The 14,113-nt window shown below is 41.6% G+C and overlaps 1 protein-coding gene across 2 annotated transcripts in view; it reads right to left on the bottom strand.

Annotated features, from left to right (window-relative positions):
- Window positions 1-239: 239 nt before the first annotated feature.
- RIN3 (Ras and Rab interactor 3) overlaps window positions 240-14,113 on the bottom strand; it is a 66,740-nt gene continuing 52,866 nt past the window's right edge. For both annotated transcript variants that reach the window (XM_032690805.1, XM_032690806.1), the window contains 3 exons: window positions 6,832-6,963; window positions 3,410-3,573; window positions 240-1,424 (listed from right to left, as the gene is read on the bottom strand). In XM_032690805.1, coding sequence (XP_032546696.1) covers window positions 1,116-1,424; window positions 3,410-3,573; window positions 6,832-6,963 — 605 coding nt within the window. In that variant the 3' untranslated portion in view covers window positions 240-1,115. The remainder of the gene's footprint in view (window positions 1,425-3,409; window positions 3,574-6,831; window positions 6,964-14,113) is intronic.

Here is a 14,113-nt window from a genome sequence, read left to right as displayed (position 1 = left end):
TTTTCAAATTTAATGAAATACATTTTTGCATTGGTTCAATGTGTTCTGTGGGAATTTATGGTTTCAAGGAAATTTAAGTCTACAATGACTGAATGAAAGCACAGTAGAAAGGAGAATTACCAAGTTCTGCCTGCAACAGCCTGAATTTATTAAAGTCATAACCTGGTGGGACTTATAGATAGGATAACACTAGTGAAAATGACAGCCAGGTAAAAGGGACAAATATTTAATTCTAGCTATTTTTGACTTTCAATTTTTAATCTGGTTTGATACACTGGACAAATTATTAAGTTCTTTACACAGGCTTATTTCAAAATAATTGCACCATATCACACATTGAAATAAATATACAATTAACCAAACACTATCATACAACCGATGTGATTAAAACTGCTGTACATATAAAACTGATGGTGAAGACTTCCAGCCTTCAAGAAAAATACAGTGATGAAAATTCCTAAGCTACCTGATTTCAGTGACAAATAGATGGCAAAAAATGTATTCTTAGTGAAGGCACAGGATCATCTTGCATGGTTTGTAATTACATGGATTTCAAAGGCAAAAACGTTGTTGACAGCAAGACAGAGATGGAGTTCTGCTAAAGGTGACATCCCTATGCCACTGAATACGTCAGACAAGACCCAGTTTATTCAAACTGAGTGAACAGATATTGTAAGGCACAAACACAGTCTTATCTCCAAACAGATTGAAGTGTGTGCAGACCTTTCACAGGCCTTGTGCACAGAGGTGATTCACACCTGAATTAATTTAGTATGAAGTAAATGTCCACTTTTCTGCAAGATATCTGGATTTTCTCCGCTGTCCGTTTACATTGTGCAATATCAGCTGGTTGCCAGTGGGAGGTTATGAGGCTTGAGACTTCAAGTTTTCCAGAGGATGAATGTTCTCCTGAATGCTCCTTTTACTTCTGCAAATGAACTCTGCTGAGAAATGCCCTGTGTTCAGACAGCATCTACAATTAGCCCACCTGCCCTGTCTTGAAGGCCACACTCCAGAGACCTTATGAGAACTGCAGATACCAGAGGATCTCACAAGGTAAACTATCCAGCCCTTCCAGGATGACAGCAAACGCAGCAAAAAACAAGCACAGCCCATTAGAGAAAGTCTGACTCTTTGACAATTGGAACTGGTGGGGTTTTATGGTCTATTGGTTTATAAATAAAATTGAAATCTTTCTTGGTTTCACTCTTCAGCAGGGAGGATTTAATATGATGAGGAAGGGCATCTTTATCCAGCTGCAGCCACTGGTCATCGACATAAACAAAGAGTCCATAGTCCTTGGGATTGGAGACTTCAAACTTCTCAGCACACTGCTGGCTCAGCTTCTCAGCTGTGGTGTCACTCCGGGACGCAAGTGTCCTTGATTGAGCACCGATTTCCAGAAAGGAGATAGAGATGAAATCCTGAAGAGAAACACAAGGATAGGCCTTGCAGTTAACATAGGACTGAAGGAAGTAGAATTCAGCCCCAAAGCCATAGCTGCCTAGAGCTCCTAAATGCTCCCAAATATCCTCCAGTTGTTCTCCAATGTCCTAGCTATTCTTTCCTTTTTCCCTCCAACAAGCTCTGAATCAGCAAATACTTAAACTAACAAGCACTTAAACAAATAATTAGCCCTGTAAAAAAGTGAAAGCTTTTTTCTGATTTTGGTGAATATCCTTAATGAACAGTCTGGAACAGTTCATTCTCCCATTTTTTTACAGCTCCTGAAGAAAGAATATGCAAAGAAGTGACAGACCAGAATAACAAATGACAAACGTCAGAGATCTGGCCTGAAAACCCCCTGCTTCCCAAAACAGGAAAAGGCAGTGTAACTCCACAATCACCCAAACACCACCTTGGGAATGTGTATTCTGAACTTCTTTCCATCAGGAAGGAAACAGCAGAAGATGTTATGCTGAGAAGGCTGATTTACTTGTATCCTGTTTTAGGCAGTAACAATTGTTGGGACAACTTTCCTCTTGCCAAACACATGAGGAACAAAATCTAGAGAGCTTTTGGTCACAGTGGAACCTGCATGTTTAATTCGTATCTGTGAAGCTCAAAACAATTCCACGACCATTTTGGTCAGAAAATATTGAGGTTCCTCAGGAGAAGTGAAATTTGCCAAATGTGTGGACTATGGGCTTCCAAACTGCATCTGTGGTGTATCACTACAGATGATTAAGGCAGCCAGAAGGATTGGCAGGGGCCCATTGAACACACCAGCACGTTGTTTATCTCTGCCAGGATGGCCTCACATGTGCCTGATATTACCTGTCATTCAAAGGGGTGGAAAACACCACTTCAGCTGCTGGAGGTGGTGGGAATCTTCTGGGGAAATGTGGCTTTGTTCATTCAGCTATTATGCTCCATGCTAGGTACTTGCTATGAGCTACTGCTAGAGCAGCACTCCGGGCTGGATAGATATGTGCATTCACAATTTCTGAGATCATCGGGGACTGGTTTGACTGCAACATGGGAAACCTGTTCAACTCCATGCTTTTCACAGGCCTACATGGACTGCGTGTCCCCCTCAGGAGACTTTCCTATGGCTTTACACACCACACGCATACACACACACACACGAGTACACACACAGACACAAACACACACACACACACACAGAAACACACACAGTCCAGCATGCACAATTTTCAGTTCTGCACTGTGAAGCTCTACAGAACCAGAGATGTGGCCTTTGCTGCCTCCCTGTGGGTGACAATTTGATCACAGGACATGGGGCTGACAGGGCATCCTGACCACCTGGACCTACACCCAGCTTCACCACGGCTGGAGGCCCAGAGCACCCATCCCTCTTGGGACCCTCTCCCACTGGTGCATGAGAAGGTCTTCACCTGGCCATACACAGTTTGGGCTTCAAAGCTAACCAGATGTTGCTAGGTCTTTCCTGTTGCTGGACAGGAGGACAGGTGCTGGAAGATGCTTGACTGATTGGCTCTTGGGATGTCTCTGATCCTCCTCCAGCTTTATGCCATCTAGTAACAGCCCTGCATAGCCTGCTCACATCTCTTCAGTTTAACCCATGATTTGCCCAGGTATTAAGGGTGATTGAGAAGAGGAACTCCCTGTATCCTCGTCACAGCTCTCCACATGCGAAGGCTCCTAGCAAGTCTCCTTTGAGAATGAACAACAAAATCACTCTACAATCATATTTAAAACTACAATGTTATGAGAGTACTTAGAGACTTAAAAATGCATTTTGTAAGTAATACGTATTCCAAATGAGGTGTGTTTTTTTAGGATCTCAAAATCTTGTACCATATGTACTCTTTTAATAGTGATTTGAATTAATTTTTAAAAAATAATTACCATATTAAAAAATTTTAAGTGTGGAGAAAGCATGTTCATCTTCCAGGCAATTTTCCTAGAGTATAATGCCAGCTACCTGCACTGATGAGCGGGAAGCTCGGGCCTTGTTCAGTGTCCTCCGTCGCTCCCAGCGGTGAATGGAGTCCTGAACCTCCACGCTCAGCTGCCGTGTGACGGTGATTTTGTCGTAGTTCTTGATGTGCTCCAGGACCCCATAGGTGGTGGTTAAATAATAGGAACCTGCAAAAGGCAAAAGTATGAACATCACACCAGCGTGGGCCATTCATTTGCACTCTCACCCATCCTGCTGGTGCCTGTGCAGTGGCAGCTCTCTGACTCTTGGATAGGGGGACGTGCCTCACTGCAAGGAGTGCAGGGGTGACTGATGTTAACCCAGCAGAAGGAGACCTGACAACCAGTGTCCTCCATTCCCTCCTACTCCACATCAGTGTCGCTGCCCTGACTGTTGAGGCTGTAGATGTCCCAGGAGGGAATACAGGCTGAAGAGAAACAGCTGCAAGAGCTGCTTTTGCAAACAGGCACAAGCCATAGATGGTTTATTCTCTGGGACATGGTTATATTCTTGTTGTGTTTGACAGGGGCCATGCAACAGATCTGTAACTTGGGCTCCTGAGCAGTCCCCATATTGTAAGGAAATACAAACAATTATAAAGTACTTGCAGGAGAAGAACAAGGCCTGGATCCAGCCCCTCCAATTCCAGCAACACTGCTGGAATGTTTGGACCCCAGGTCTCCTGTGAGCTCAGCACCATTGTGGGATGTGTCAGACCTGCAGGAGCAAGTCACCTGCTGCTCTATTGATCACACAGGGATCCCAGGTGTTCGCCTGTAATTCTTGGACTGTTCAGAGTTGCAAGATAAATCTTGGTAGGAGAGAGAAACAGGATAAAGTGGCAAAAGCCCCTTTCCCTCAGAAATCCCCTGACTGCTGTGGTGTTGGTTGCAGCAGGTAACAAACAACCAACTGCAGCCACGGGGAAGCAGCTGGACCATGGTAAGAACCGGCTTCATCAACAGAGGCTTCATCCATATCAGAGTCCTGATAAGGATAGAGCAGCCACGGGGAAGCAACTGGACCATGATAAGAACAGAGGCTTCATCCATGATAAGGATAGAGGTGAACATGAGGAAGACGCTGCTTTGGTGGCCAAAAATGCTCTTTCCCAGCTACTGCCCGGGCTCAGCTCCGGAGGGCAGGATGGGCCCGCAGAGCTGCGGGGCAGCAGCGCAGTGTCCCAGGGGCGGCGAGGCCATTCCCTGATACCGCACCAGCATCCCGCTGCCAGGAAAACGGGGAGAACTAACAACGGCCAGTCAGCCGGGCAAGCACCCCTGTTTTTAAAAGTCTCGCGCTAATTGCGGTTGCCTCTAGATGGCACTTGCACATCACCCAAGCCGCGCAGCAGCCCGAGGTTCCGCAGCGTCGGTGAGCTCCACCGTCAGTGCGGCTGTTTGCTCAAGGGTGGCTCAGACAGCACTTTATTTAAGAGCAGTATTTTTAGAACACCACTAAAGTTTGGTGTCGGAGAGGAGAGACCAAGACACTGCCATTTGACTTTTCATACCCCGGTGGATAGATGAGGAATGTCCCACAGCTATGCAGGTCTGTGTTCACTCAAAACACACTTATTTTGCTTTACTATCTCCCACAAAGAGCTGCTGAGAACAGACTAAGAACCCTGAAAGTGCCACTTTCCCCCCTCTTAAATACAGTTACCTCCCTCCCTTGTCTGTCATTCAATATTTCTCCTGCTCTGGCTGAGTCAAGAGGCCCACATGATGGGATGGTGGGACCCACAACCCACAACCTGGTGTATCCCTTCCCTAAAAATCCAGGGAGGAAGATTTCACAGTCCCACCCAACAGGAATTCATTACGACTTTTTTACAAATTAAGTTATCTCCCACTTCTAAGTATTTTTATTTCCGCTCAGTCGTAACCCATCATCTGTCTTTGTCTTTGCCCCAGCAGTCAATATTATCGTTGTTATAAAATTAGTTCTAAGTGTGTTTTTCTTTTGGAGGCCAAATTCAACTGATTTAGTGTACTGACCTACGCAATTTCACAGTTTTCTCACTTCTGCTCTACTTTTTCTCCTTTAATTTTTGTGCCTGAATCACCTTTTGCCATTCGACTTTGAAAGGCCTTATTAAGTTAACTTTTGCCAGTTCTATACTTCGCAATCTCAGAGCTGTCCTCACTGAGATGTTCTTTTTTCCCCATTCCCTGTATCTACAGTTACTCTCGGTCCTCTTTCTGATGTGATTATTCAGCCAGTCTGATCTGGAACTCCATCACAAAATTTTCCCCCGTTGACTAGAGTGCACATTTCACACAGCCTTTGCATCTTTGAATTAAGAGAACTTCCAGCCAGCTTTGCCTTTGATATCCTGAGCTCCCCAACCCAGCTGACTTTGATAACCAGCCTGATAGTGTGCCCATTTGAAATGAAGAACCTGTGGGCGGTGTAGTTACCAAGAACTGCTTGGTTATGTCAGCAAAATGTTGTTCTTTGGCTAACATTTTTTCTGCTAACAATTATTTTCAGCAGAAAAATTAGCCTGTGTAGAAACACCTTACTAATACATTGTATTGCTACTATTCATTCTATAAGCACTTACTTCTGTTCCCCTCTGCACTGTTGGGATGAAATGGTCTTAGTTTCAGACTTATACCTCTATTTAATATAAATAAAATTAGTCCGCTGCTGTTCATCCAGGACTCCTTTCTGGAATCTCAGTACTGACCAAACCAAAGACTAAAATAAAACTCATTTTACTGGTTTAGTGACTAATGGTTTGGTGATAAATAATCTGTGTTCCTAATTCAGAGCACATAATTGTCACTTGGAAAGCATTTGCTTCTCAAGCTATATTTAAGAAACTAAAGGCCCACAGTTCCCTGGGGTATTTATGTCTCTAACAACAGAAGTCTTTATTTACATCTAAACTTGATATTCTTCTCTAACCCCACTTTTCTTCCTCTGCCTTGCTATGATACTCAGTCAGAGAACTTTATCAGTGGGTTCACACAAATTTAAGAGTAGAGTGACCATGAGAGTGATGTCTGGCCTCAGGAATGCAGTATAGTTTAAAAAATGTGCTTTTTTAAATTGGAATAAATAAAAGTGTCCACACAATGGTTTGCAGCAGCTGCTTCATTTTAGGCAAAAACCTTCTAGCTTTTCAGCCTTTGGACCAAGGAACACAAGATGTCTCTGTTTAGGTTACTAATCCAGTAACTCAGTTCTCGTTTATGCTGGGTCCCTGCCTTTGTAGCTGATGTCTAAAGGCACTGCACTGCTAAAAGGAATTGAAGTGTTTGACAATAATTTTAGAACTTCAGGTTTGAAAGCTTTGCCAGAGCTTATCCACAAAGTCTAGCCAGAGCCTTTCTATCCCACTTTCACAAACACTGAAGTGAGGTAAATAATGATTTCCAAAGTGAATATCCCATGATTAAACACTGTACCCTTACCTTCCCCTAGCTGCAGTGCAGGGTCCATGAGTTCCATCATATACTCCACATTCAGAAGGACTTCAGTCAAGTTGCTGCGAGCCAACACATACATGAGCACGGGGAGGAAGTCATCTGCACCATATGGCTTCCCTGAACAAAGAGAAACACAGAGTGGTCCTAAAAACTCACCACAAAAACAAATTCCAACGTAACAGTGACAACTTCTCACCCAGCATGTCCTTTGCAGAATTTGGCTTATATTACCTGAAGAGTTAAAGCTCGAAATCATTAGCAAAGAAAAATACTGAAAAGGAGAAAGTTAGATCACTTCAAGCCCAAAATATGAGCTTGAAAATTTTAGTGAGCTCTATTTCTGCCATTCTGTATTAACTGGAGAAAGAAAGACTTTAACTTCATTGGTCACAGACGTGGCAATTTTTGAAGAGTGCAAAGGCTTCTATCTTGTCACTCTGATTTGACACCGACATCAAGACTGCAATTCAGGTTGGCAATATTAGCAGGGAAGTTGTCTATATGCACTAGGGGTATTTATTCTCTTAGGTTTACACTATGTGTGGGACCCAAACCCAGAAAATAGAATTTGAGACAGTGGCTTTTAGGACTGAAGACTTCTGTGTTTGTGTTCCTTCAGAAGGCAAAACATCACACTACGTGTTCCTAATTAAAACAGTCTCCCAAGAGGGAGATCTAGGATCTAAGAGGAATCATCTTTCTAGCCATGGTATCTAGCTAAGAAAACAAAAAGCCTTTCATATTGGGCTTAAACTAGCTTTTGAAATTGGTGTGCGGCAGGTACTCAAGATTTCTGATGCTTAAAACGTATCCGCAAAGTCAACAAAGTGATCTAATGTGTAATCTGTAAGAGCTCTTCGGGACCTCTGAGGACGAAAAACCATGCATGTTAATAGTCATCATTATAAATAATTATTACTTAAAATAGAATCCAAACTGAAGCTTCGCTGCATCAATCACAAAGAACACAAGGATAACTTTTCTCCTTTGAAAGACGCTTTCACTTTCCACCGACATGTCATAAATTCATAATGGAAAACCCATAATAATAGCAAGTTTCTTAGCAGGCCTATCTTCTGAACACTCAGACTTGACCATTCCTCTCAACCTAATCCCAAAGCTTTCATTTCTAATGTCTTTCTTCAGACTGTGGGCAGATTTTCTCATCAGTGCATTTGGATGTGTTGGTTTCGTGGGCCACGTGTGTCTCACTTGAGAACTGCTTGCCTCACCTCAAAGAGTCAAAGCTACCCTTGATATAGCTCTGGTAAAATTAATGCTCTAGCCATTTTTGTCCCATAGTACACATGCTCTTCCATGGTAGGGCATAAATTCCTATTTCTCAAATGTTCCCACTGACTTATTTCAAATCTTTGCCATGAGTCAGGTTTCTTTTTTTGTCATTCATAGCTGACGCAAATTCTCCACTGGCAAAGAAAAATATTCTTCTGAAGCCTCAAATAAACATGAGCTTAGTCCCTGATTAAAAAAAAAAAAGTGGCTTTGAAATAAACCCAGTAATATATCTAGTGGACAGAGAGTTGATCCAGTTAAAACAAAGTGTTAGAGAATGAGAGATTGTCAGAGCTGTAATTCAGTCTGTTTCTGACAGAGCCTACACATGCCACAACATAGACAATTTATTGAATGAAAGCTGGATTAACACTTTCAATTCTGATTGCTTTATTATGGCTGCCTTTAGTCAAAAGAAACAGCCTTCAGTCTTCAATCAAACTATAAATGGACTTTATTGTTCCATTAACATCTGGATGGACATTTCATTTGTCTGTTGTTGCCTTGGCTTATGCCTCTGTGAAAGCTTTAGCTCTGTGAAGGGTCCAATTCATTACTGTCATATACATTACCTTAATACAAGCAGCTTAGTATTACAGCTATTTAATATTTTCCAGAAAAAAAAAAAAAGATAACACAATGGAGACATGAAAATGTAATAGAAAAACTGCACAGAGAAAATCCCTATTCTACTATTGATCCAAATAAATCAAAGGGCAAGAGAATCAGTTCTGTATAAAACTAGTATAAAGGAAGATGAAATACCAAAGATTTGGTAGGCTATTTTTCCCTTCTCTAAAAGCGTTTTCTTTATGATATAGTAGTTACAGACCAGTGGCACAGGCAGAATGATTCTAATTTCCTAAATACCAAGGGATTTCCAGTGCAACATTGATAGCAGAATTTTCCCTACTAGTTCTCTTTTATGATCAATTCATATTGTGTCTACTAGGGCATCCAAGAAAGTTGCTACTTCACAATATAAATTCCTATCCACTGGGAAAAAAACCCAACAAAACAAAACAAAAACCTTGGGGTTTTGGTTTGGGTTTTTTATGTTTGTATATTGTGGTTTTTTAAATATCACTAAAGGAGATCACAAACCAGACAATGGACTGACCAACTAACGAAAGTGGAAACAGCCATTTGAAACTAGACAATTTCATGTCCCCATTTGTCAACTTTTAGTGTCAGCTGAACTGAAGGTTAGAGGACAATTTTCAAGAACTCCTACAGAATCTCTCTGTTTCTTTTTTGTTGGCTGAGAAGTGGTTGTATGTATAAAAAGGTATGGAGTCAATTATTTTTCATTGCTTTCTATCTCTTTTCTACAAGCTAATTTAGATGCTTTGCCCACCAGTCCTTGTTATAAACTTTTCTCAACTTTAAGATTTCATAGGAATATTACTGGACTTCCAGCTGTTTATATGGCTTCAATATGAAAATCTCTTATACTGTTTCTTTTTGAATAGTAAACGCAGCGTAGGGATGTCTGATCGCAATAATGGAAAGAGAACACATTCTCCATGTGCTGTATGCTCACAACCTGCACAAATTACTAGGCATCACCTTAATCCACTTGTGGGTATATGATACCTGATTCTTAAATATCCACATCTGTAGCTAAAGTTGAAGTCAGCAGGAGCAGAATGTGTCAACAAGAGAAATCAAAATTAGTCATCAAGGATCTAGCTCTGACTCCACGTGTTGCCACAAACTTTCAGTGTTGCCACAAACTTTCAGTGTTGCCAAGAGCAGGTCAGACACAGTATATTGCATCTACTCCTTGCAGGCATTGTAACAACTTCTCTTCTTGGTTCCTTGTGGAACCAAGGACAGCTGCCTGAGAGGGCAGGATTCTGAAACTCCCTTTCTTCTGCTGGCACAGGAACTACTTTTGACATGTACAGCCACCACACCAAGCAGGCCCTGAGATACTCTGTATCTCAGTCTGTCTGTGGAGTTAATAAGTGCTGTCAGCAACTCAAATATGTCCAGAGGCAGGAGGTCACAAAGATATATGTAATAGTGCCTGTGAACCGAGGTACTTGGAAGGTTGGTGCTGCTCAGCATTGTGTAACCCACATGCTTCCTGTCTGATGAGAAGCACCAGGCCACTAACCAGGGTCCATGTGGGAGCTGCAGTGAGGATGTTCTCTGCAGGCTGATGCCTCCTCAGCTCTACTTTCAGTCTGGGCCAAAGCCAAATTCCTAGACCTGTGTGGCTTGGTCCATTTGTGATCTCTCACAGAGGGGTATTTTTGAAGATGATGGAGTTAATCTAGCTCTGACCCTTCCGCTGGTCTCAGTGACAGTGGGACTGAACTTGCTTATTCAAGGTAGTGGTGTCCTACTCCAGATATGACTTGCTTGCTTTATTTTCCCTTCTTCCCTACAGGGTCAGGAAATATTTATTTCATAAATATCTCTAAGAAGCTTAAAATAAGCCTTCTCTTCTGCCACAAGCTCATCCTATTATGTTTATAGCAAAGCAAATACAACGTCAGCTCCTGGCTGGGATGCAGCACTTGAATAGATGGGTATTAATTAAATACATGATTTAAACCAACTGGAATTCTGCCCAAGCCTCCATAAAGAAATTACAGACTATTTTAACACATTCATGCATTTCTTTTCCCTCCGTGTATATTCTGAAAACCAGCAGACTGTGATGACGCCTGCACCTTGCTCTAATATTTTATGAACACTGGCGTGATGTCTAGCAGCAGATCTCCAGCAAATATGGATTTTAGCCTCAGTTTATAGCTGGGAAACCTGAGGTACAGAAAGATTAAGAGAGATTTGTTCAAGATCATAAGAAAGATTGTAACTGTCCTTCCACTATGCTTCCTAGCATTTTACAGTCTCTTGTCTATCTCATACTACTTTACAAGGTTTGATTTATGATATAGTTGAATTAAGTGAGTTAATAGATGCAGACAGCATGAATCCACTTCAAAAATATATGGTTTAGAGATCAGAGGAATTTGTTCCCCATGAAAAATTTGAACTGGTTCTTTGATTCAAATGTAGAAATTGTGCTAGCTAGCAAAAAACCCAAAATCTCTAGTCCGTCAGTCTTCATTAATAGTAACTTAGATCAAGCATCCTCTTCCCAAAGATATCAAAGTAAAACTGTTACGCATAGCTTTACATTCCTTCTCAGAAATGTGATGTGATAATAAGCCATGTGGTAGGATTGCTCTGACTTAGTTTTAGGAGCTTCTAGCATAGGTTCTGCACTGGCTGCTGAAGTATTTGAGTCCAGTTTCCTATTCACGAGCTCAGCTATCCCATTAAAGACACACATGACTTTATCAACTGCAGAGCCATATAGGAGTGCATAAGAGCAGCCAATATCTGTCTGCTCAATTCTGTAGCAGGTGACAGACTTCCTTCTAAAAGCTAAGGAAGAGAAATATTCCAATGGAATATATGTCCTATCTGTCCACTTTTCTCAAAAGTAAACTACATATTGGCCATGCAAAACTATGCAACAGAAATTATTCAAGCAGATGTTTTAGGGCCAGTCACCTAGCCAATTCCTTCACTAGCACAGAACTGGTTTTGAACTATATAGTTCCAGCTCCCTATGTAGTTCAAAGATGAAGCTTTATAATCTTAGGTAGTTCACGAGTTAAAAATACTGCAGTAAGAAAATTGTACCTCTATTCATTCTTTTTGAATTATCTTAGAAAGCAGTCTGCCCATCTTTCAAACTTCCAACTTAAACTTAGAGTTTTCCCATGCCTGATCTTCCTTGCTGATGAACTGACCAAATTTGGCCTGTTTGTCTCACAGGTTTTTTTCACAAACCAATGCCTATTGCTGCTCTATTTTTGTTTTTCCATCAGTTCTCTTCCACAGAGTGGCGGTTCCCAGGAAGCACAAGGCCTGGTGCTCCATGCACACCACTGCCAGTACACACCACACATAGTGCAAATTTGCATCTTGTTTCTCACTCTACAAGTGACATTTGTGTTTTTGATGAAAAGCAGAGATTCTCTTTCTACCCCACAATACACCTTTAATATTTCGTCTGAGTAAAGGTATTTCTGAAAGATACATAGTAAGTGTGTTTTTTCTACATAAATCAGCTATGTGCCCTACTGTCCCTGTGGGTATTGTGGCACGCCTTCCAAATGTAGGAGCAGCGTGATTCCTGCCTCTTACTTTTTTCTAGTGCACAGATAAAATAATGCCAAAAAAAAATGCCAGCCATTTTGTGGATGGTGGGTTTCCAAACTCTTTTTTTTTTCCTGTTTGTTAAATGCATTTTATTCTTACTAACAATTCCTAGTATTTTTAGCAGGAAGGTTACATGTTTTTAGGTTGTGGGTTGCATTCTTGGAGGCATATGTTGCTGTTATTTAAGTTTGTATATAAACTGGAGAAGCTCAGTGAGACACCTCAATACCATAATAATTGTCCCTTTGGGAAGGATTCACTTACTAATATCACTGCCTACACAGTACATATGAGCCTCTGAACCAGTCCCCCTACGTTCCTTTTATAGCCAGTAACAAAGTAATCAATCCTGTCATTGGAGTTTGCCTTGAGTCATCTCACCCTAAAGCAGAAACCTACATCTAGCCAGATGAATCACCTGAACTCCATCGACTGATTCTCCAAAGTACATAATGAGAAGCTGGGCACAATACCCATCTGTGGCCACCTACTGTATTTTGTAGTTGTACTCAGTGGTCTGTTGGGAGTATTGACAAAGACTGATCTTGTCCTCCTAGTTCCTTGTGATGAATCAGATCCACAAGTTGATTGCCTTCAACTTGAGGAAGAAATAGTAGTTTAAAGCAGCAGAGGATCTGACCCATTCAGTTCTTGGTCTTAAGTATCAGGGAGCTCAACCACAGCCAATTTGTCAGCCAGATTTTGTCATATAGTATGAATTGCAATCAAATCAAAGATCTCCTCCTTTCTTAAAATATCTTGAAATACATGGAGTCAGACAAGGTGGACTTAAAAGTTTCACGACTTTCAGCAGTGCAAAGATGGGCACTACCACAGGTACAGATGTTCCTGAATAAGCCTATCCTTAGTTTTAAAGAAAACTTGGTACCTCTTGGGACATCCTGGCCAAACCAGGACTGCTGTATGTGTGCCTCAAAATGTTCAAAAATTTGTGTTTTCATATGGATCTGAAAAAAAAAAGGTGCTTGATTTGGTGGTATTTGCACTTTGATTTGAGATATGAAACCATATTCTTAGGTCAGCTCATCCTAAGGTCATCCTAAAGTGAATAAAGAGTGGACAAATTACAAATTAAAATAGACAACGTAAGTAGTTACCATGTTATCTAACAGATAATTTTTCTGACAAAGGTAGACTGATTTTGGTCCTGCAGCAGGGGGAACGATTATTTTTGTGTTCCACCTACTCTGATCTTGGAAGAGGAAGGAACTTTCTAATTCAACAGTGAGGAAAAAGGAGCTAAAAGAAGAGGCTGTTGCACAGGAAGCTGAGTATGGCCTCTGCTCTTCCTGTGTGAAGAGCACTGTGCTGCCTCATGGCCGGCTGAAAGCAAAACAGGGCCTTCACTGTTGCTCTTGAGGTGGGTAGAGAGCAGGAGGAGAATTCCTACCCACTGAAATCTGGTCTGAGCAGCCCACAGCTGCTCTTCTGCATGCCACGGGCAGGAAATCCCTGTCAGAGAAATGTTTCAGATTTCTGAATACTTGTCTTTGCCAGGTGGAAAATGGAAGTGATCTGGGTTCAATTAATTTTGTGGAAGAAGTTTCACACATTTGACTCCTAAGTGGGTCTACAGGGCATTTCCAAGTCTCTCCAAGTCTACTGTTTTCCAGGAGTTAGACTATAGCATTCTCCTCCCCTTAACCTCTTTTTTTCTGGTGTGAATTCACTGGGTATGTTTCCATAGTTCCAGGCCAGTTTTCTTCTGACCAGGCCCTGATATGCATCACTGAGCATATATAAGGGATTGGGAACAGGATGCCTA

The sequence above is a fragment of the Chiroxiphia lanceolata genome, chromosome 6 (genome assembly GCF_009829145.1).
Source record: "Chiroxiphia lanceolata isolate bChiLan1 chromosome 6, bChiLan1.pri, whole genome shotgun sequence".
NCBI classification, from domain to species: Eukaryota; Metazoa; Chordata; class Aves; order Passeriformes; family Pipridae; genus Chiroxiphia; species Chiroxiphia lanceolata.
Note: the sequence above shows the minus strand (reverse complement) of the source record. Positions and strands in the feature narration are given on the sequence as shown.